Here is a 22,297-nt window from a genome sequence, read left to right on the forward strand (position 1 = left end):
TCCCTAGTTCCTCTGCCTTTTCTAAACCCAGCTTGTACATCTGGCAATTCTCGCTCCATGAATTGCTGAAGTCTACCTTGCAGGATCTTGAGCATTACCTTACTGGCATGCGAAATGAGTGCCACTGTTCGATGGTTTGAACATTCTTTAGTGTTCCCCTTTTTTGGTATGGGGATATAAGTTGATTTTTTCCAATCTGATGGCCATTCTTGTGTTTTCCAAATTTGCTGGCATATCGCATGCATTACCTTGACAGCATCATCTTGCAAGATGTTGAACAGTTCAGCTGGGATGCCGTCGTCTCCTGCTGCCTTGTTATTAGCAATGCTTCTTAAGGCCCATTCAACCTCACTCTTCAGGATGTCTGGCTCTAGCCCACTGACCACACTGTCAAAGCTATTCCCGATATTGTTATCCTTCCTATTCAGGTCTTCGGTATATTCTTGCCACCTTTTCTTGATCTCTTCTTCTTCTGTTAGGTCCTTGCCATCTTTGTTTTAGATCATACCCATTTTGGCCTGGAATTTACCTCCAATGTTTCTAATTTTCTGGAAGAGGTCTCTTGTCCTTCCTATTCTATTGTCTTCTTCCACTTCCGCGCATTGCTTGTTTAAAAATAATTCCTGATCTCTTCTGGCTAACCTCTGGAATTTTGCATTTAATTGGGCATATCTCCCCCTATCACTGTTGCCTTTTGCTTTCCTTCTTTCTTGGGTTACTTCTAGTGTCTCAGCAGACAGCCATTTTGCCTTCTTGGTTTTCTCTTTCTTTGGGATGTATTTTGTTGCTGCCTCCTGAACAATGTTGCGAACTTCTGTCCAGAGTTCTTCCGGGACCCTATCTACTAAGTCCAGTCCCTTAAATCTATTCTTCACCTCCACTGCATATTCCTTAGGGATATTAGTGAGCTCATATCTAGCTGATCTGTGGGTCTTCCCTAATCTCTTTAGTCTGATCCTAAATTGTGCAAGAAGAAGTTCGTGATCTGAACTACAGTCAGCTCCAGGTCTTGTTTTTACCGACTGTATAGATGTCCGCCACCTTTGGCTGCAAAGGATGTAGTCAATCTGATTTCGGTGTTGTCCATCTGGTGAAGTCCATGTATAAAGCTGTCTCTTAGGTTGTTGGAAGAGAGTGTTTGTTATGCAGAGTGAGTTGTCTTGGCAAAATTCTATCAGCCTATGTCCTGTTTTGTTTTGTTCTCCCAGGCCATGCTTACCTGTAATTCCAGGTGTCATTTGACTGCCCACCTTAGCATTCCAGTCTCCCGTGATGAAAATAACATCTCTTTTAGGCGTGTTGTCCAGTAGGTGCTGCAGATCCTCATAGAACTGCTCTACTTCAGCTTCTTCAGCATCTGTGGTTGGGGCATATATTTGGATCACTGTGATGTTAGATGGCTTGCCCTGAATTCGAATTGAGATAATTCTGTCATTTTTGGGGTTGTATCCAAGCACTGCTTTAGCCACTTGACTATTAATTATGAAGGCTACTCCATTTCTTCTGTGGTCCTCTTGTCCACAGTAGTAGATCTGGTGGTCATTTGATGTGAAGTGGCCTATTCCAGTCCATTTCAGTTCACTGATGCCCAAAATGTCTATCTCTAATCTTGACATCTCACCAATAACCACATCCAATTTGCCCTGGCTCATAGATCTTACATTCCAGGTTCCAATGGTGTGTTGATCCTTAGTACATCAGATTCGCCATTCACCACCAGCACCATCGGCCGCTAGCCATCCTTTTGGCTTTGAGCTAGCTGCGTCATCACGTCTGGGGCTAGTTGAACTCATCCTCTGTTCCTCCCCCGTAGCATTTTGACCATCTTCCGACCTGGGGGTCTCATCTTCTGATGGTATACCGACATATCTCTGGTTGTACTGATCCATTTAGTTTTCACGGCAAGAGTACTGGGGTGGGTTGCCATTACCTTCCCCAGGGATCGCATTCAGTCTGACCTCTCTGTCATGACCTTCCTGTCTTGGGTGGCCCTTCACGGTTTAGCTCATGGCATCATTGAGGTGCTCAAGCTCCAGCACCACGACAAGGTAACGATCCTTTGCTGAAGTTCTTCCCCATTACCATTTACATTAATAACACAGTGGGTAAGAAAAACAAGAATCAGTGGATTAGGCTATTCTAATTGTTTGTAGCAAGTTCTGCATTTGTTTATTTGATGATCTAAGACTGTGAAGATAAATTTAAGCCAGAAGAAAACTTAGAAACCAAAGCTGGGGTAAGAAGAATTCTGTTCACCGATGGGACTTCATGTCCTGCCTGTCCTGATTACCAGGAAACACACTGAGGCGAGGACTTGGTCTCTAATATTTATTAGTAGTACTTAACAAGAATCCTAACAAACTGAGAAAACGTGGGAAAACCCAGCCATATAAACCCCAAAGGTTAAGGCGGTCCCGATCTGTGTCTCTTTGAATGGCTGAACAGTTCCTCAGTGCTACGCATGCGCTTGACAGTCTGGGTGAGAGCCCCCTGCTCGCCATCCTTACTCATGACACTGCCTAGTTCTTCGTCATTCCCCATATAATAGAAACAAAACAAAATTATGTAAAATAAAATGAATCCAAATATGTAACTTTGTATTCATTGTTGACTTCAGTCTTCTTTACCTCCACCCCTTTTCCCCTTGGAACATTACATCTGTATCCTCTGAAACTTAAGATGTTCTCAACTGTTAAGGCACTGATGAAATCCTGACCTGCTTAAATTCAGCAAGATTATTACATCCATTTCCCTCCACACTATATCCTGGGACATAGAAACTGGGTGTTGTTTTTGTTTTCAGCAAAGTACACAAAGCAGCAGTCATCAATCAAAACACCTTTGCCCCCAATCCAGCAAAGCAGATTCCCATGCTAAAGCTAGGTTATGCTGCTACTTCAGACATGAAGCTGAATCTGTACTCCAACGTTCACATCTGGATCCTGTTAGATTAGCAGGAAGAGCCTTTTGATACCAGCAGGAATGTCCATCTCCTCCCAGGGCTGCTAGCTGTGCATATGTAGAATTAGATCAAGGCAATAAAGTGAAAAGATTATATTTCCATATATCAATGCCAGTATATTTCCATATATCAGTGCCGGGATTTTTTTAAAAATTGTTGAAACTTTACTGAAGGACAAATCAAGAACTGAGTTAGAATAGCTTCTAAGTTTTAAATAATAAAAATATGATTGAATGAATCAGGAATTTCACTTCAACTGTAATTACTTGCTTCGATTTTCAATTTTCTAACTTTGTACGGTAGAGGGGACACTCAAAAGTATGATAGGAGTTTCATTCTTTCCTTTATTTATTTGCAGACACTACCCTCTAGTGGTGAGCAACATTTAAACATTTTAGCTATATTGTTACAGTAAATGTAGTAACATAGATACCATTAATATTATTTAAACTCTTCCATTTGCACAAATGGTTTTCAAAGCTCACTAGAAATGATACACTGCCGCCTAGTCTACCCTGCTTCCCACATAAATTCATTCAAATACAAAAGTAAGCTTTTGTACAGTGGAAGTTACTTGTGGAAGGTTTTAACTTGCTGTTGGTCTCCCAAAGGCTCATTTGCAAGATGGCAGCCATATCAATGGTTAAGATGCTTGTCAAGAGAGGAGATGTTAAACACAGTCTGCCATCCTGTCATATATATAGACTCTACTTGCAGCTGACAACCTGGGATGGAAAAGAGGTGAGACAAAACAGAGGGGTTCGCACACATACAGACTCCCTTATGAGAGGAGAGAGGAAGCTGAAATGGGCTAAGAAGCTGGCAGGAAAAGAGTTGTTGGACTCAAAGGAGGAGGAAGAGGAGGGAAAAATGGCTAGCAAGCAAAAAACAGGCCCTGTATGTTTCCCTAGCACTCCATATCCAAAAAAACAACTCCAGAACCTATTTAAGAAATGTTGATTTTTCAAGACACTCACCAATTCCTGTCTTTGCGATTCATCAAGTCTGCCAGATAAATCTTCCAATCTTTTTTTTGTTTCAGCATCACTTCTTAGAATAAAACAAAAACAAAAAAACAGACACCTTCTTCAAAATATACCATGTACTACATTAAGCAAATTCGTCTCTATTTTTAATACAGAAGTGGAATAACTTCTTATGGTCAGCAAATGTTGTTGTTTCAGAACAGGGCTTCTCTCTCTCTCTCTCTCTCTCTCTCTAATGAGAAGGAACCCTAACAGACTGGAAGAACACGAAGCAATTGAAGCTCAGTACAAACTAGGTGAAGATGTTGTGAGGTGGTTTAACCCTGATCTGAAGGAAGCTGCACCTCCCATAAAAAAATCAGGTATGGTTTGGAGATGCTCCTGGTCACCAGAGACACTGTTCGCCTCAACGGCTAGCAGAATCTTTTATCAACAAACAATGATATGCTAGCTGGAACACTTTCTGGACAGGGACAATCTGGCATCAGTTACGCATGCTCTGGTAAACATTCAAATAAATTACATCAGTGGAAGGATCTTGCTAAGAGGAATCAGATCTTTATCGCTGCTTGGTTGGACTACGCGACAAATTTTAATGGGGCTGCCCTTGAAGACTACCTAGAAACTGCAAATGTTTCAAAATGGAATGGCCGACTTGCTGGTAGGTGCTAATCGCCATTAGCATATTACACTTGTATTGTGGGCACTGTATTGGTTGCCAATAGGTTTCTGGGTACAATTCAAAGTGCTGGTTTTTACCTATAAGCTCTTTATTGGTGCCTGGATACCTGCAAGACTGACTTCTCCAACCAAAGTCTACCTGGGAGAAACTGCTAGTAGTGCCCCATTTTCAAGAGCAAAGCAGACTGTGGCTATGTACTTAATAGCTTCCAGTAGCACTACTTAAATACCAGTACTTAATAGCTTCCCGCAAAGCAAGACTAGTCCTTTTTTGTGGTTGACTTCTACAATTTGTTTATTATTGTAGTAAACAAATCTAGCTGTAGTAAACAGCTCTATTCAAGGTGGCTGTGATGATCTTTAAAGCTCTCAACCATTTGGGATTAGAGTATAGGAAGGAACATCTCCCATACGTATCTATCCAGGCATTCTATCATCTGCTCTTCCCCAGGCTGCCAAGTGAAGCTATGGAGGAGTTTTGTAAGGGACAGAGTTCTGCGAGGGACACAGTTCCTCCAGATGCAGAGTTCCAATTAATAAATGCCCTCCCAAGGAAGGTAACTTTGCAGCCACTTAGCATTATTTTCATACCCGGCTAAGGTATTCCTCTTCACCATGGCATTTTTGTACGTGCTGTTCTAATTAGAAGTGTCTACATTACATCGGGAAATTGGCTTTGATATATGTCATTTTATTGTTTTTATTGAATTTTTAAATATTTTTATAACTTTGTAATCTGCCAGAGAACTCCTGTTATTGGGCAGATGCAACGCAAATACAGTAATACATAATGTAACACAATGCAATGACTGAACAGAACGGTCGAACATCAAATGTTTGTTTTCTATGTTAAACAATCAAACTTCTCCCCCAACCAAAGTCATACTTTCCATTCATACCGATTTCTTCTTGCAAGTTCTCTGCTGAGGTCATCTCCCAAACGAATTTGTTCACTGCTGAGGTCTCTAAGTGACTGGTGTAAAGAATGCAGCTGCAGTATGAACACATACAGATCATAATTAGCTCTTTTAAAAATACTTATTTTTCTATTATTTTGCATAAATACATTCAGTACAGCTTCAGGTAAACTCTTCATAATACCTGAAAGCTACAAAACAGCTAAAATAGCAATAATTAGAAAGAAGGACATTATGCCAAATTATTGGATGTTGCACCTTTATATAATTACAATCCATTCAAATTGGATTTAGGCTCTTAAATGACCTGGGTCAATCCTGTATATCTAGTTCAGGACAAAATTTATTTAAATGTTTTAGTACTTACTTTTCTTCCAGCATTACTTAACGTTCTACAGATTCCTTACGCTCATTTTTTTCCCTTTAATCTTAAAAAATGCATGGCTTTTTTTCAACACTTATTCTTTTTCCAATTACTGCCGCTATCTTTTCAATATTGGCTATCTGAGATTAAGCCACCCAGTGTTGTCATATCTTAAAACACTCTTTTTAAAGTATATGTTTTATTATACTGTTGATGCTTATTGTTCTGAATTTCTCTCATTTCTCTTCTACTATCGTCTTATGCTATTATTAGATTGATAAGCTCACCTAGAAGTTTACCATATTCGTGTTGGACAGTAACTGTTTTAAGCATTTTAAATGTACTAGCTATTCCAGAGCCCATTTTATGAAAAGCCATTAGCCAAAATCTATTTTTACCCTCTAACAAAAGAGGCTGCAAATAGTAACAGCAGTTTGTTGTAAAAATAGTAATGCAACTAATCCTCAGAATATAGCAGTTTTATACACACTTACTCCTATATAACACGTAATAAATATATTGGATTGCACTGATAAAACATAATATCAGGTTTAAAGGCATTAAAAATGTACTATTAAATGTGGTTTGCATAGCTATTATCTAAGCATTTCACCATGGTTAGCATGCTGAAAAGTACATTTAAGCAGTTATTTTTAATAAGATTAAGACATATCACTAAAACTAAAAATATACTGGATACGAGTGTGCAGCTGGGTATCTGTAGTATTACACAAAATAGAAGAATCATTTTTAATGGTTCATCTTTGAGAAGAATTTGTACTCTCTCCTCAAAAGAAGGTGGAACATTTCTTTAGAACATGGTAATAATAGCAGCATGTTAGAAATTACTACATCAGTTCCACATAAGCTTAAAAGTATTAATTGTCACAGGCTGCTTTTTTTTTGAAATGCAAGAAAAGACAGACACAAATTTTAAAACATAGCTTTCAGCAATAGAAAGGTGAATTTTTGATGCTTCAGTGCAGTTTCACGTTGCTTTCTTTTCTTTACATAACTGTGATGAGTAACATAGAGCAACTGTCCTGAGAGGAGGAGTCATCTACAACATACAGTGCAAGGACTGTAACAGCCACTGTGTAGGACAGGCAGGCAGAAAACTAGCAGAGTGCATCCACGAACAGAGAGCCAATTTGGTCTAGTGGTTAAGGCAACGGGATAGAAACCAGGAGACTGAGCATTCTAGTCCCACCTTAGGCATGAAACCAACTGGGTGACCTTGGGCCAGTCACTCTCTCTCAGCCCAACTCACCTCACAGGGTTGTTGTTGTGGGGAAAATAGGAGGAGGAGGAAGTATTAGATACATTCACCGCCTTGAGTTATTTATAAAAATAATAAAGGGGGGATAGAAAATAAATAAATATATAAAAACACCAATTAACCGTCAGATGACATGACAAAAACTCCTTAATCTCACAACACATGGACAGACTCAACCACAGTTTCAACTGGCTTCATCTTAGATCAAGCCAAATCCAAAATACTAGGGAATTTCTGGAAGCTTGGCATTCAGATAAATCTGCCATCAATAAACACGTAGAGATAAACCACATTTATACACCATTCAAATGAGACAATAAAAAACCTAGGAAAGAAACAAAACAACTAGAACACATCCCCTCCAGCAGCCAACACTCAGATAAGCAGGGATTAACACCAGACAAACAATCAGGCAGAAGGTAAGTCTAAACAAAGACCTACCAAAGAGGAAACCAGACCCCCACCAACACTGGCAGGGCAAGCTACTATATATCAAACCCCACACTCACTCACACTGATAATGTTACCTAGGTGGGTAATGAAACATCTGCAAGCAAACAACCAAGCTCAGAGAGCACCAGGCACTCCACAGATATACAATAATTCTCAAAGTCTACATAAACAACCTAACAGCTGAACTATAGACTTCACTAAGTGAAAGTAAGATTTGGAAGAAGTGGTTGGGGGAGAAACATGAGCCTATATTCTCTTAAGAATACCTCCTCACCTGGTCCAAGTTACCTCGCTGATCAACAAATCGAACAGCAGATCTAGATCGCGGGTGCCTGGTACCCAGTGTTGCACTGCAATCTCTGAGGGGAGAGGTAGGCTTGAAATGATGAACTTCTTCACAGAAAAAAAGACAGGAAAATCAGCACGAGTTTCTTTTCAAATATAATTCATATCTGAAGGACTGCCTATACCTCTATGAATCTGCCTGGATACTAACATGAATCTGCTCAAACATTATATTTTCCACCATACATACATGTATACAATGTTATTAATACATAGCTACTACAAAGCAAAACAAATCAATAAAGATTTTGCTATACTCATAAGAAAGACTATACATGTCTATTCAATAGTTCAGTGAGACACCCACAGGTAGTTAAGTATATGATTTCAGCATGAGGTTTATTAAATATACCTGGAGCTCCACCATCCAGGTCACTTGCATACAAGCTTGAAAGAGATGCACTTCTTACGCCAGAATTTCTCAATAATCGTTGGTTCCTTAATTGGCCCAGGGACTGTTCCAAAGTTTCTTTAAGCTGTGTTAAAATGGCAACTTGTTAGGTAAAAGACAATTTTCCTTCAAAATACATTATAGAATGGAATAGAAACTATAGTTTTATATTTTTACAGATTCTAATTATTAAGTTCAATCAATAGCTGCTTACATTTGCAATTGTTTCTGCTTGCTCACTGTTATACTCTCGATACTGGCCCAACATCTGATCCACATGTCTTAGGTTCCAATTTGCATCCTTTAAATAGATATGAAAAGAAAATTAAACTGCAATCCAACCTAGAAATACTTAATGTTAAATGAGGGAGGTCAATATCTGAAGTGTCCAAAAATATGCAGTTTGGGTGCATTTGCTGTCCAAATGTCTATCCTTAAAATCACAGCCACTTTAGTGCCCATTAATGTGTGTGTGTATTTATTTAAGTTCTTTATAATTATTAATACGATGCCTCCTCCTAGGACTCTAGGAGTCTCACATCAAAATAGTTGTGGAAAGTGTATCAATTTGTACTTGCTCTAACCAGTTCACCTCATAGTCTACCTAAAGATGTAACCATGGTGAATAATGTGGCAGTATTCAGCAACTTGCATATCTTACTGTTTCCCTGACTCCAGATAATCTAGGAATACTAAAGCTTAATCGTCCAAAAAGACTACAGGAAGTGAACTTGTATGGAGTCAAACCACAGGCCTATCTGTCAGTAGAAACTATCTAGAGTTTCAGGCAAAAGCCTGTCTCAAGCTTACTCAGATTTACCAATGACTTGAACCTGGAATCTTTTGCATGTAAAGTGCATACTCTATGACTGCTATAATCAAGCACAGAAGCCTCTCAATACTTTGTTCCTCTGTCATGATCTATTTTCTTTCCTTAATTATAAACAAGTATTGATGTATATCTAAATATTGAGGGGAGGGGGGAGGAATATAAAGCATGTAATCAATCATAGACTTTATTTCCAAATTGTCTTTTTAAAAAATAAATATTGGGGCTTTTAATATGTTATAAATCATCTTGGCCATTTTAGTGGAAAGGCTATGTATACCTTAAATATAGGTAGTCCTTGCTTAACGACTGCCCTGTTTAGTGACCATTCGAAGTTACAAGTGCTGAAAAAGTAACTTTATGGCTGGCCCTCACATTTACGACCATTGCAGCATCTCATGGTCGCATGATCAAGATTTGGGCACTTTACAACCAGCAGGCATTTCAACCATCATAGCATCCCACAGTCACATGATTGCCATCTGCATGCTTCACAGCTGGCTTCCAACAAGCAGAGTCAATGGAGAAGCTGGCAATAAAACCACAAGTCACAGTCATGTGTTATCTCCCTTAATGACTGTGTCACTTAGCAATGGAGTTCCCAGTCCCAATTGTGGTTGTTAAGCGAGGACTACCTGTAACTGTTTACAAGTCACTTAAAAAGTCTTACTCTCTGCCTTTTTCATTTCTCTAACTTAAGACTATGACTTTTTCTCCATATTTTTTTTTCTTTTGGAGAAAGCAGATTCTGCTCCTAAGCCGGCAAGATGTAAATGCTTACAAGTTGGATCAAAGCAACAATCTAGGAATTCTGCAGATGTATCAGTAACCCTGTTACCCAACAATTCCTGGCCAAACTGCTTGACCTTGTCTCTAGGCTCTTGTTCATCCCCTTGCCTTTTGGTTCTGGATGATTTCCACTTTCATGCTCTGGGGACCTCATCAGGAAAGGCTCAGGAGTTTATTTATTTATTTGATTTTGAATTCATGGTCTTCATGGCAATTATGGTCCTGATCCAAATAACCCTAGGCCTGATGCATGCAGGCACAGTTAATTTGAACCTATCTTTACCTCACAGCAGTTGCGTAGTACTCTAGATATAGATAGCATTACATCTATATGCCATGGTCAGATCACTTCCTGGTCCAGATGAGACTAAATGCCACTAAGTAGCATTTAGAGACTAAGTAGCAGAAGTGACAGCTGGAGCACTGATGGAAAAAAGACAAGAAGTGAACCTGACTGAGTACAGGTACAAGCTCAAGTTCAAGCCTACACCATGGCGATAAGAGAGTGTCATTACTTCTCTCTTATTACATCATCAGGCTCTCAGCCAGTGGCCTTGTTTAGGTTGGCCAACATCCTTTTGGGGAGGAAGCATCAGGTAGGGTTTCAATCCAGTTGCTCTGTGTGTGGCAGGCTGGTTCTAGGAGGTTAACAATGCCTCCTAGAACCAGGACAGTACCAGCAGCCTTAAAAGAGATTGTGGTGCATCCCCTCCTTAAGAGGCCCTCCATAGACTCAGCCATAACTAGTGCTTTGTCTCTAACTCAGCCTCTTTGGGAAAGAATATTGAAATAGTGGCTAAGATGGAATCCAAACAAAACAGAGTTTCTATATGCTTATCAAGGTGTTCTGCTCCAGGCTTGTCTCTTGATGGGGTGGCACTGCTTTTGAAAGAGCAGATCCAAGACTTGACCATCCTCCTGGATTTATGGGCAGGTAGAGGCTAAGGCTGGGGGCGGGGGAGGGACTTTGCTCAGCTACTATAAACTGCCAAGTATCCGATTAAACAAACTTCTTCCAAGTATAATGCTACAAATCAATGCAATTATCCCACTATATAGACTTAGAGCTCTTCCTTGTATTCTACAAAATGCTTTTTAAAGTGGACAGCTCACAGAAACCTGCAAAGTATTTGCTAAGGTGTGAATCTTCTCTGTAACATCTTCAGTTCCATGATTTCGGATTCTGGTTGCTCTTATAGGACCCCGTCTTCCAACTCTGTGATGGAAGTTATCAGAGTCGCTGGATGAATCTGCCATTGGAATCTTAAGAGGTGAAAAAGACTCACATTAGTAAATTTTCTTACATTATATCACTTGCCAGGTTTCTATTGTATCACCAAGAAACAAACTCAGAAAACATATTGGCCTTGGTTGGTTCTCAATGACCTCCTATAAATTCTATGACAAAACTACCCCACACACATACACATTTGCAAAAGGAGCAAAACAGACAGTCACACACACACACATATGCTACTTTTCTTCTGCTCCAATCTCAGAACAACTGACAGGCAATACATTAACTGAACAGCAAAGCTTTCCTTAAAGGTCAATAAAATTAGCATCGTAATCCCTCCTAAAAGCAAAAAAGGATATCCTACTGACAGTCAAAAAGGAAAGACAGTTCCAGAAAGGCATCTATTTTTTGCTTTATTATTTGCACAAACATTTTTGACTATATAGACCACAACACATTGTGGCTAACATTTAAAAATATGAGTGCACCACATTACCTTATCTACTTATCGAAGAACTTGTATGATGACCTAGCAACACAGAACAGGATATGGAGTAACTACATGGTTCAAAATAGGAGAGCTGTGTGCCAAAGTTGTGTTTTTTCCATACACAAACACACATACAAATATCTGAGAAATGTTGCACAGAAAACATTAGAAATTGGTATCAAAATTACTAGCAGAAACATCAACAAGGTATGCTGATGACACTATTTCGATGACTGGAACTAAGAAAAATTTAAGGAATCACTTGTTGAAGGTGGAAGAAGAGAGTGTAGAAGCTTGCCGGCTACACGGTATTAAAAAAAAACTAAAGTCATGTCAACGTACCATGCCAGCTCCATGTAAATACAGTAGCAATGAAGAAACTGAATTGGTAACAGACTTTATCTTTCCGTGAAAAAAAAAGGTGAAAGGTCCCCTGTGCAAGCACCAAGTCATGTCTGACCCTTTGGGGGGATGCCGCTTTCGCAACGTTTTCTTGGCAGACTATAGCGGGGTGATTTGCCATTGCCTTCCCCAGTCCTCACCTTCCCCAGCAAGCTGGGTACTCATTTTACTGACCTTGGAAGGATGGAAGGCTGAGTCGACCTGAGCCGGCTACCCAAGAATCCAGCTTCCACTGGGATCGAATTCGGGTCGTGGGGAGAGTTTCAGTTGCAATACTGCCACCTGCCACTCTGAGCCACACAAGGCTCTAAAGGATCACAAATTCATAGAGATGGTGATATAGCCATAAAATAAAGAGACATCTGTTGCTTGGGGAAAAACATGAAGGCTGGGCCATCAGAAAGGCTGAATAAAGAAAAAATGATGCCTTTCAGTTGTGGTGCTGAAAAAAGAATGTTGAGAATATTCTGGACAATACAGAATACTATACAAAACAGATGAAGCAAATCCAGACTGCTCACTATGAATGCTAAATATGAAGGTGAAGTTTAAAACGTTGTATGACCCTGATGCTTGAAAAAAATCAAAGGCAATTGAAAAAGAAGATGACCAAAGACAAGATGGGTAGATATTATCACTGACAATACAAGCATGAACTTACAAGATCTCAAAGAAGCAGTTATAGACAAAACTTTCTGCCGAAATGATGTCCCCCAGATCACAAAAAGTCAGATGTTACTGAACAACAACTTACATTTGCAATCTTAAACGTATAAAAAGTAATCAGCCATATTGGCTCTTGAGAAAAAAAATCCAAAATTCATTACCACAATACTTTCATTAGGATCACTTAAAATTCTGAGGAAAAAAAAGTGCAAAATTTCAAATTTTCTAGAACTGTTTCATCAAGAAAAAGGGAAGGAAGGCCAGATATTTCAGTCATGAGGTCTCCAGTTCAAAGTCAATCTCAAGATGTAAAGTGCAGCATTTGGTATTATTGCTATCATGTTCAATCTAGCATTGCAAATAGAATAATGGAACACTACATTAAATCTAAAATTAAAACACTATAATTCTAAAATTATGAAATCAACAGCCTAGTCTTATGTTCAGCTGTACCAATCTTTAATAAAAATGACAGTTCTATCCCAAAAGGATCCTATGAAGTAATTATGCAGGGGTGGGCAACTTACGATCTATGGTGTACCTCAATCCCCGTCTTCATTCTTATAGTTCTCCTGACATGACTACTGAAACCTGACAGCATAATTTCCTGCCATTTTCAGGTAGGAAACACATGAATATAGTAAAAGTTGTAGCTCAGACTTACCTTTGTTAAAAAAGAGAAGCACACCAAAGCACTCCCCCAACCCTGCCACATATATGTGGTCCCATCTTTGTTGCAGTCTTCAACCCCCCAAAATGTTAAATGCAGCCCTCTGCCACTAAAGAGTTGCCCAGACCCATTTTAATGGGATAACTACACAGGAGCCTGGTTCACATATCACACAAAAACACAATTTACAGACTAGAACGGCCAGGTTCACCCAACTTTCTAACTCATCCCCAAAGAAACCACACTATAACTTAGCATAGTGCATGTTATCCAGTCTTCACACAATCACTTAGCAGCACATAACTCACTTATTTGCAATATAATTCTATGGTGCAAAGTAGGTATGTATAAAAATAATGCCACAGCTTGGAGAAAAAGAGGACAAGAATGACTATTTTAATACGATCTTGCTATTTTATTGCATTTTGTTTTTCTTTCTTTCTTTTTCAGTATAGATCCATTGTGTTTTGTTTTGTTTTCTTCTGTTCTCAAAATTTTCAGATATTATCACTGTCATCACAGATAGAACACATGTCCTTATTTTCTTCTACCCTGCACTTGTGAGATCACAGTATTATATATGATTCTGGGTTTTCCATTTCCAGAAGGATATTAACAAGTTAGAACAAGTTCAGAAGAGGGCAACAAAGATGACATAGTGCCTTGAGGACATGTTGTCAAGAAACATCTGAAGATATCAGGCTGAAAGAACTAGGGATGGAGAAAAAATAACTGAGGGAAGACATGGTGTCAGTGTTCAGGTACATGAAAGAGTTCCATAGGAAAGATGGTCAAGAAATATTTTCCACTCTCTCAAAACTTAGGATGAGAAATAAGTTGCACCTACCTAGAATTCATTTAAATATAAGAAGCCTTCCTAAAAGTAAAATCTGTACAACAGTGATGCATTCTATCTACAAAGTTTGTGCGTTCTTGATCTCCAGAGGTTTTTAGAAGAGGCTGGGCAGCCACCTCTCAAAGATAGTTTAATTGCTTTTCCTGCAGAATGCAAAGGGTTGAATTAGATCAGTGTTTTTCAAACTTGGCAACTAAGATTTGTGGACTTCAACTCCCAAAATTCCCCAGCCAGCATCTTAAAGTTACCAAGTTGGAAAACCACTGAAATAGATGATCCTTATGTTCCAAGTCCATCATGTATTCTATTATTCATGTTGCTTGCTCCTGTCTCGGTGTGTTGGGGGCAGATGTTTGAAAGAAAGATAGTAACCAATTGTTTCAAGATTGTTACCCTTCTCTCATGACTCTGATTTTCAAGGATATCACTGTACTTCCTCTTATAGCAGTTTTGAAGATTCTTACACGCATATATACTGTACAATTGTCCAGACATGTAATATCATCATGCACATACATTAAAAGTTTATATTCACATATTTTTATGGTATAGCAAATAGCAACCTGCCCTAAGGGCCTGATAATCAGTACAACAAACCCTGCACTGCCCCTAGCCATAAAGAGAAACTTCTAAAAACTATTTTTAGTACATCTCCAAAAACAAAAGCTTCATTCAGAACCACATTACTAAACAGCAAAAGAAAGGCTCACTCAAATTCATTGCCAATGACAGTATTAAAAGAAGAAAAAGAGAAATAAGGCAACCCAGTTAAGAGTGCTTACAATGTCTTTCTTTCTGAAATAGAATCGGACGGATTCTTCTACTTACTAAAACATTATTTTATGGTTTACATTAGTTTGTAGATTCATAGAGTTAGAAGGGTTTATTCTGGCCACTGCATTCAACCAAATTAAAGCATCTCTGAAAGATGGCTGCCAGCCTCTACTTGAATATATCCAGTAAATGAGAGTTTAGCACATCTCTGACCAATCGGTTCAAAGCCAGAATGCTCTAACTGTTAATAGAATTTTCTATAACATTCCACCCGAAATTTGCCTGTTTCTTAAATCTATTAACCAACGTCCTACATCTCAGATGACAGTGAACTGTTCTTGGCCTTCTTGTGTGTGACAGCCTTTCCAGGACTTAAATAGTGCTATCCTATCCCCACTCAGCTCTCAAAAGCTCACTGATATAATTCTTGAAATACATTATCTTTCAGACATTGCCATAGACTGAGAAAACTGAAATACAATAATAGAAGTTGCATATAAAGTCAGGAGTGCATGACAGTTTTTCTAAAAATGCTTATTTGATGTATTTTAACTATTAGAACTCACTTTATTCCTCAGAAGCACAGATTTCACTCATCCATACAGCAAAGGAATAATGGAAGCTTGGATAACAGGTTTTTTTCTTTCCCCATTCTAGTTTCTACTGAAGAACCATGTATATATATACTAGGATATCTCTACATTGCAGATTGTGCTAAGTAGGAACCTTTGACCTTTTCAGACACAAAATTTACCTGTAAGCCAAACATTCATGATTTTTCTTGAATGTATTTCTACCATAATACTGTAGTAGTACAATTGTGATCTACCTTAGAGCAGACCCATGGCCTGGGATCCCACATGAAAGCCAATATTCTAGGGCAGAGTTTATCAACTTTAGCAATTTTAAGATATGTGGACTTCAACTCCCAGAATTCCTCAGCCATTCTGGGAGTTGAAGTCCACATATCTTAAAGTTGCTAAGGTTGAGAAACACTGTTCTAGAGCATGCAGTTAGTTCATACAGGAGTTCTCACTTGAAACAGGAACACCTCAAAATTGATTCATGTGAATTGAGAGCAAAGCATAGAACTTATTCAATAATCCCTGCTTTTGATAAAGTAGTGAAATAAATTAGTGGAAAGGCTAGTCTGAAAAATACATCCATCTTTACCAATCTTCACATTGAAGAAGCTCCAGTAAGCTGCCAGGGAACTTCACAATCCTCCAGAACAGTTTACTCCCCTACCCACAGAATGTCACAAAGCAATTACAAATAAAATAGGCAGGGGATGTATGAAAAAAACCACACCCTAGCAAACTATTAGCAATAGGACACTTAGGAAACTTCAAGTACAACTTCTCCAACCCGCAATCAACAGGAAAAAGGAAGTTGAGTCAAACGAAGAGCTTAGGGAAACATTTGTATGTGCTGAACCACTTTCAGTTCAGCCACTATAAAACTAAACAGAATGCAGCCATTGAAAAAGTATGTTGAAAGGGAGCAAGGGAAAGCTTTGTTATAGTAACCAGGACCACGCTATATTGTGATTCAGGAACAAATGGGATATGCCCAAGGCTTCTATTAAATATAGAATATCATCAGTCTATAAACATAGTTCCCATTTCCATCCCAGTACAGCACCAACTGCATGTAAAGGCTATCTCACTGTCTCATCTGCCTCCAAAGGAAGGAAGGTACAAAAGAAAGAAAGAAAGAAAAGTTTACAATCTGTTTAGTTCAGTGGTGGTATGCCTCAGACTAACATGAACATGTATTTTAACACACTACTAGAGTACAATTCTTCTAGAAGGCAGGATTAACTCCTTCACCCAGCACACTGTTTAATAATGCAAATTTTTACCTGTCTTTTCAAAATTAAGAATGACTCATGGATTCAAGAGAACCAACTCTTAAGCATATACAGTATAGGTTTGCAGCCTTATATAACCACATGGATGGAATATACAACTGATAGCAGGGAAACTTAGGAACCATCACAAGTAGCTAATACAGAATCACATCACAGGAGTAGTTTTGAATACAATGAATAAGAGCAGATGACAAATGTCTTCCAAATCAGGTAGCAAAAAAAAATGTTTTGGTTTGTAAGCCACAGTTATTCCAGCATTTACAAAAATACATACTATATGCAGTTAAGTCTTCATATACACAAACATAATCTGAAGACACCCTCATTTTCAGCTTGAAATCCTCACTATACTATGTTGCCTTAAACACAGGTCAAATACCAAGACAGTTGTATGTTTACTGTAAGTGCACCTCAACCTCTGCACCTCATTTTATTCAATGACACTTCCTCCTAACTCGGCAGACACAGGATTGCCACCTTCCCCAGTAAAAGTCAACAAGGTTTACTACCGAGTTACGGTGGTCAAATTACTTATCACCCCTTGAATCAGAGCCATACCAGACTAGTCTGGTAGAAGGAAGAAGGCTGGGTAAAACATGAACCACCTTTACTTCTGATGCACACAATCGGGCTGCAAAGTTGTTAACCTTTCAAAATGCCGCAATATTTCTTTTCCCCGGTTGTTATAAGACGCTTTCCTGGCCGAATTTCAGTCACCCGAATGTCGGGTCCCACCAGTATGATCTCGATCGATCGCAATCGCACGATCCAGGAAAGGGCTCTCTCCAGACCCCCGCCTGCGCCGAAGTCACGAGTGGATGCACCCTCACTCGCTCTCTCATTCACACTCCCTGTCACACATCCACACGCTTATTCCCACACTGGGCCCCAGACACTTCTCTAATCCCGAGACTAACCCGCGCCTTCACACATGAGAAGAGCTGTCAGGAAAGAAGCATGACTCCCGGACGCCTCCGGCTCCAACTGTCCAACAGCCGCCCCACCGCCGCTATGGCAACTTGAACTAGCCGCCCTGCCACTGAGAGAGAGCGGCCTCGCAAGGCGCCAGTGCCCCTCAGGCGCCCAGCATCCTAGGAATCGTAGTTCGAATGTACCGAGGACGGATTGCTTGGAGTCGAGAGAAAACTACAGCTACCAGAATGCTCCGCGACAACTATTCTTAGAAACAGTCAGAAGCGCCGTTCCTCGTTGCTACAGAACCAGTACAGCAAGCGGTAGTAGAGCGAGTCAGGCTGCGCCTGTTTCTTAAAGGGGTAGGCGCTTAATTTCAGCCCTGCGCGGTCCTTCCCAGCCTGATTCCTCCCAATTGTGTTGGATTATAACGAGCTTTCCCAGAACCTGGTAAGGGGTGACCGGGATTTTAGCCCAACCTGTCTGGAGCACACTGAGTAGGAGAAGACTGAAGTACACAACCACATCATAACGGTGCAGAAAGAAAAAGAAGAGCTGTTGTTTTTGTTTTGAAACAAAGCCTGAAAACTTTAATCTGGGAAATGAATGGGATGGGTGGTGGATGATGCCAGAGTATCACTCTTATACTTTCCCAACAATTGCTGGCTTTTCAATAAGACAAAGATGAAAACTTAGAATCTTACATTCAGTTTAGGAGATGGAGTCCATCCTTCTAGGAATCCAAATTGCTAATGCATCCCAGACAGATGGCTGGCAAGCCTTTGCTTAAACACACCCAGTGAAGAGCAGAACATCATTGTTGAACTAGAGATAATTGATTGGTGTGATATCTTTGTTGTAACTACAGCATGAGTACATACATTTGCATTCATCAACCACTAACCCTAACCCCATTTGGCTGAGAGGACAAGACAGATGAAATAAGTGGACATGATTGACTTGTGTGTGAAATGAACAAAATCCTTTTTTCCCCCTTACATTCAGATGAAGTCTGTCCTCCTGTAACTTAAATCGATTAGGTCTAGGCCTGCACTCTGGAAATAGAGATAACAGGTCTCTCTTGATAATCTCTGAGGAATTATTTGAGTATTTGAGGAAGGCTGCTATATACCTCCTCAGTTGTAAGGCTAACCATAGACAGCACCTTCAGTCTCTCATTATAATTGTTTTTAATTTCCAATCTTCCTTGTTGATGTTCTCTGAATCTGTTTAATTTCTGTGAGGTTTGAGCCTGCTTCAGACTCTGAAAACAAAACTTATCTTGAGTCAGAAGGGGAAAATGAAACTTACCAGGAAGGATTTGGAGAAATAAAAACTAGAAGTGACTCAGCAAAGCAGGAGAAACCAAAGACGCTGACTAGACAAACTTCGGAGGGAGGTTTGAATCTTCCAATCAGCGCTCATGAAAGACGAGCAGAGAAGCACGCGAATCAAAAGGCAGCCCGATTGGCTGCAGGCAGGGAAAGGATCATGTTAAAAGGCAGGCATGCCAAGAGCAAGCTGCTGGAGACAACTGATCCTTTGAGCATCTGTGGAAGAGTCCTTGCACCAGTTGGAAGCCTTGCCTGTAGCCAGCGCGGAACCAAAGCCAGCGCTTTCTGTTGTTGCAGACCTGCTTCCTGCACACGCCACTCCAGCTGAGTCTCCCCTTGCCATTCCTGCAGAGCACAGCCTCGCACCCAGTTCCAAGCCTTTCCTCATCGCTCCAGCATGATTCGGTCCTGCCTCTAGTCTCAAGTCTTGTCATGACATTCCTGCCAAGTCCAGCCTTGTCTCCAGATCCGTGCCTTGCCTAGACACTCCAGTCCAGCCCAGTCTTGTCTCCAGATCCGAGCCTTGCCTAGACACTCCAGTCCAGTCCAGCCTTGTCTCCAGATCCAAACCTTGCCTAGATGCTCTGGTCCAGCCTCACCTAGCCTCTGTGTTCCAGCTGAGTCGAACCTGCATGCCTGTTCACAGACCTGTGCCTCAAGCCTCCTCTTTGCCATGCACTCTAACTCCATTGAGTCTTGCAGCTTTGATAAGAGAACTAGCTGAGTTCTTCCTCGCTGTTTTGCCACAACCTGAACCTGCAGCCTCGCCTGGTTGCCCATTACTGCCTGAGTGGACTTGATTGAATTGCATTGCCTAATCTATTACATGGACTTTTTGATGTTGTAAATAGTTATTATAAATAAAGAGCTTAATAGTAAATTCTGCCTGGCTGTCTCATAGCCTAAACAGGACAATTTCTCTGAATAATTCTGAAAATGGAATACCTAGAACTAGAACCCAATATTCATGGTGGACTGACCAATGCAGAATAAAGGAAAACAGCTACTTCCTATAATTTGGATCTGTGGATTCAGCTTAAAATTAGATTTGCCTTTTTTGTAGTCAAGGGATAAAGGGATGGATTAATAAAAAACATTGAAAAGTACAACATTCAAGACCATTCCTTATGACACCCCTTTTGATAAATCTTTTCAATTTGATGAGGAATCATTCACAAGCACTCTTCAGAGAGTGCCCATGAATATTGTTTTTGAGCCAGCTATATAGCCACTTAATTATAATTCCATCCAGACCACACCTGTCTTTCTAATCAGCAAACCATGAATGTTTTTTTTCAAATATTTGGCTAAAGTCAAAATATGTTATTTCTACAGCATTCCCACAATCTACCAGTGCACCCAATCAATCAATCTAAAATGAAATAAAGTAATCTAGCAAGTTTTGTTCTTGACAAATCCATGCTGGCTTCTGCTAACTACCATTTGTTTTCATTGTGCATACAGATACATTTCTTAATGATCTGTTCTAGAACCTTCTCAGATACAATCTACAGACTGACTGGGCTATACTTTGCTGGATCTTTCTTTTCTCCGCCACCCCAACCCATTTTGAAAATAGGGACATTTGCTCTTCTCCAGTCATCTGACACTTCACCAGTACTTCAAGATTTCTTAAAATTATAATAATTCAGCCAGACCATCAGCTAATTCCTTCAGTAGGATCAAGTCATCAAGTCATAGAGATTTTACTCGTTCTTAGTAAAGAGGTGGTATTCTCTGATTGTATTCCTATCATTCTCAACCTTCAATGCTGCACCTTCTTCCTGCCCTTCACAATATCCTAGTGGAACACATATTTTATTGTTGGAGAAAGCAGAACCAAAATGGGAGTGTAGTAGCTCTGCCTTTTCTCTGATATTTGCAAGCATTTTGCTGTCTTCACCCAGAAGTTGTTCTATTGATTATTTTCTTTTTATATTTGTACATATTTAAATAAGCCCTTTTTGTTCTTGTGGGAAAATTTTTTTCACAGATTTCCCTAGGAGTTCATTTAAACCAGAAACCAACACACAATTCCAAGAAAGCACAAATTGTTTATTACAGTACCAGAAGCAGCAGTAATAAACTTAAATGGGGTAGGAATGCAACCCCTCTGTCTATTTGTTTGTTTTAACTGTAAGCCACCTAGAGTTGCTGAGGAATTGGGAGGCCTCTAAACTGAAATAATAGTAATAATAATCCACAGATATGACCTTGCTGTGTGACAGCAGTAGGAAAACGTGTTTTAAGCCCAGGACTAGAAGAGAACATTAGAAACTTAACTGGCCCTTCTTTAACAATCTTGGATGTAAGAAGGAGAAGAAAATGCTATCAGGCTTTCAACCTTCTATCACTGTAATCTATATCAATAAAGGAGAGTTGTAGTCATTCTTGTGGAGTCTGTTGCCTGACCTGGCCTAACTCAAAGGGCTGATACCTATATAGAATTATGCAAATTAGAATATATGATTGGATATAGCAAGATAATTGATTGGATATGATTGATTGGGTATGGCAGCATCTTATGTGTTCAGGTCAGATGTGAGGAGGATTTTATAAGATAATGAAGTAGAACTACAAAAACAATTATTTTTTGGTTCTAAGACAATATTCTATGAACTTGGTTCTGGGGCTCTGCTAAAGACCTCTGGAGAACAGCTGGGAAGGCTCTCTTCCGGAGAACTGTGTCAGACCCTTTAAAGACCAAATCTGTGGCTTGGAGGTCCTTTTGGATCTGGCACTGTCACAAGATTGTCACATTACTTTAGTGGCAAAGGGGGTCTTTTATCAGCCTATGTTGATGAACTAATTTTGCCTCTTCTGGTACATGCTGGCAATCTTAAGTTTAAGATTGCAGCATACTTTTCATGGGGCAATCTTCGAAGATGGTCTGGAAAGTGCAACTGCCCAGGAGGCAGCAGAACAGGTAGTGACTTGTGCATTCAGAAGATGCTGTTATCACCTGTGTTCAAACTCCTGCCTTGGATATTGGTTACCAGTCCCTTTCCAGACTTGCTGTGTTGTATAAAGCCTTGAACAGTATAGCTTCAGCTGACCTGCAGGTACATCCCTGACTGCACTTGCACC

At 39.8% G+C, this 22,297-nt stretch overlaps 1 protein-coding gene across 1 annotated transcript in view; it reads right to left on the reverse strand.

The window, feature by feature from the left end:
• The window catches only part of CEP128 (centrosomal protein 128), a 217,293-nt gene extending 199,280 nt beyond the window's left edge, over positions 1 to 18,013 (reverse strand). Inside the window, exons 1-7 of the mRNA XM_063290184.1 lie at positions 17,882 to 18,013; positions 11,116 to 11,259; positions 8,593 to 8,679; positions 8,340 to 8,463; positions 7,917 to 8,035; positions 5,529 to 5,620; positions 3,940 to 4,012 (exon numbers count right to left, since the gene is read on the reverse strand). Coding sequence (XP_063146254.1) covers positions 3,940 to 4,012; positions 5,529 to 5,620; positions 7,917 to 8,035; positions 8,340 to 8,463; positions 8,593 to 8,679; positions 11,116 to 11,253 — 633 coding nt within the window. The 5' untranslated portion in view covers positions 11,254 to 11,259; positions 17,882 to 18,013. The remainder of the gene's footprint in view (positions 1 to 3,939; positions 4,013 to 5,528; positions 5,621 to 7,916; positions 8,036 to 8,339; positions 8,464 to 8,592; positions 8,680 to 11,115; positions 11,260 to 17,881) is intronic.
• Between the last annotated feature and the right edge of the window lie 4,284 nt (positions 18,014 to 22,297).

Source organism: Candoia aspera, chromosome 1 (assembly GCF_035149785.1).
Source record: "Candoia aspera isolate rCanAsp1 chromosome 1, rCanAsp1.hap2, whole genome shotgun sequence".
Lineage (NCBI taxonomy): Eukaryota > Metazoa > Chordata > Lepidosauria > Squamata > Boidae > Candoia > Candoia aspera.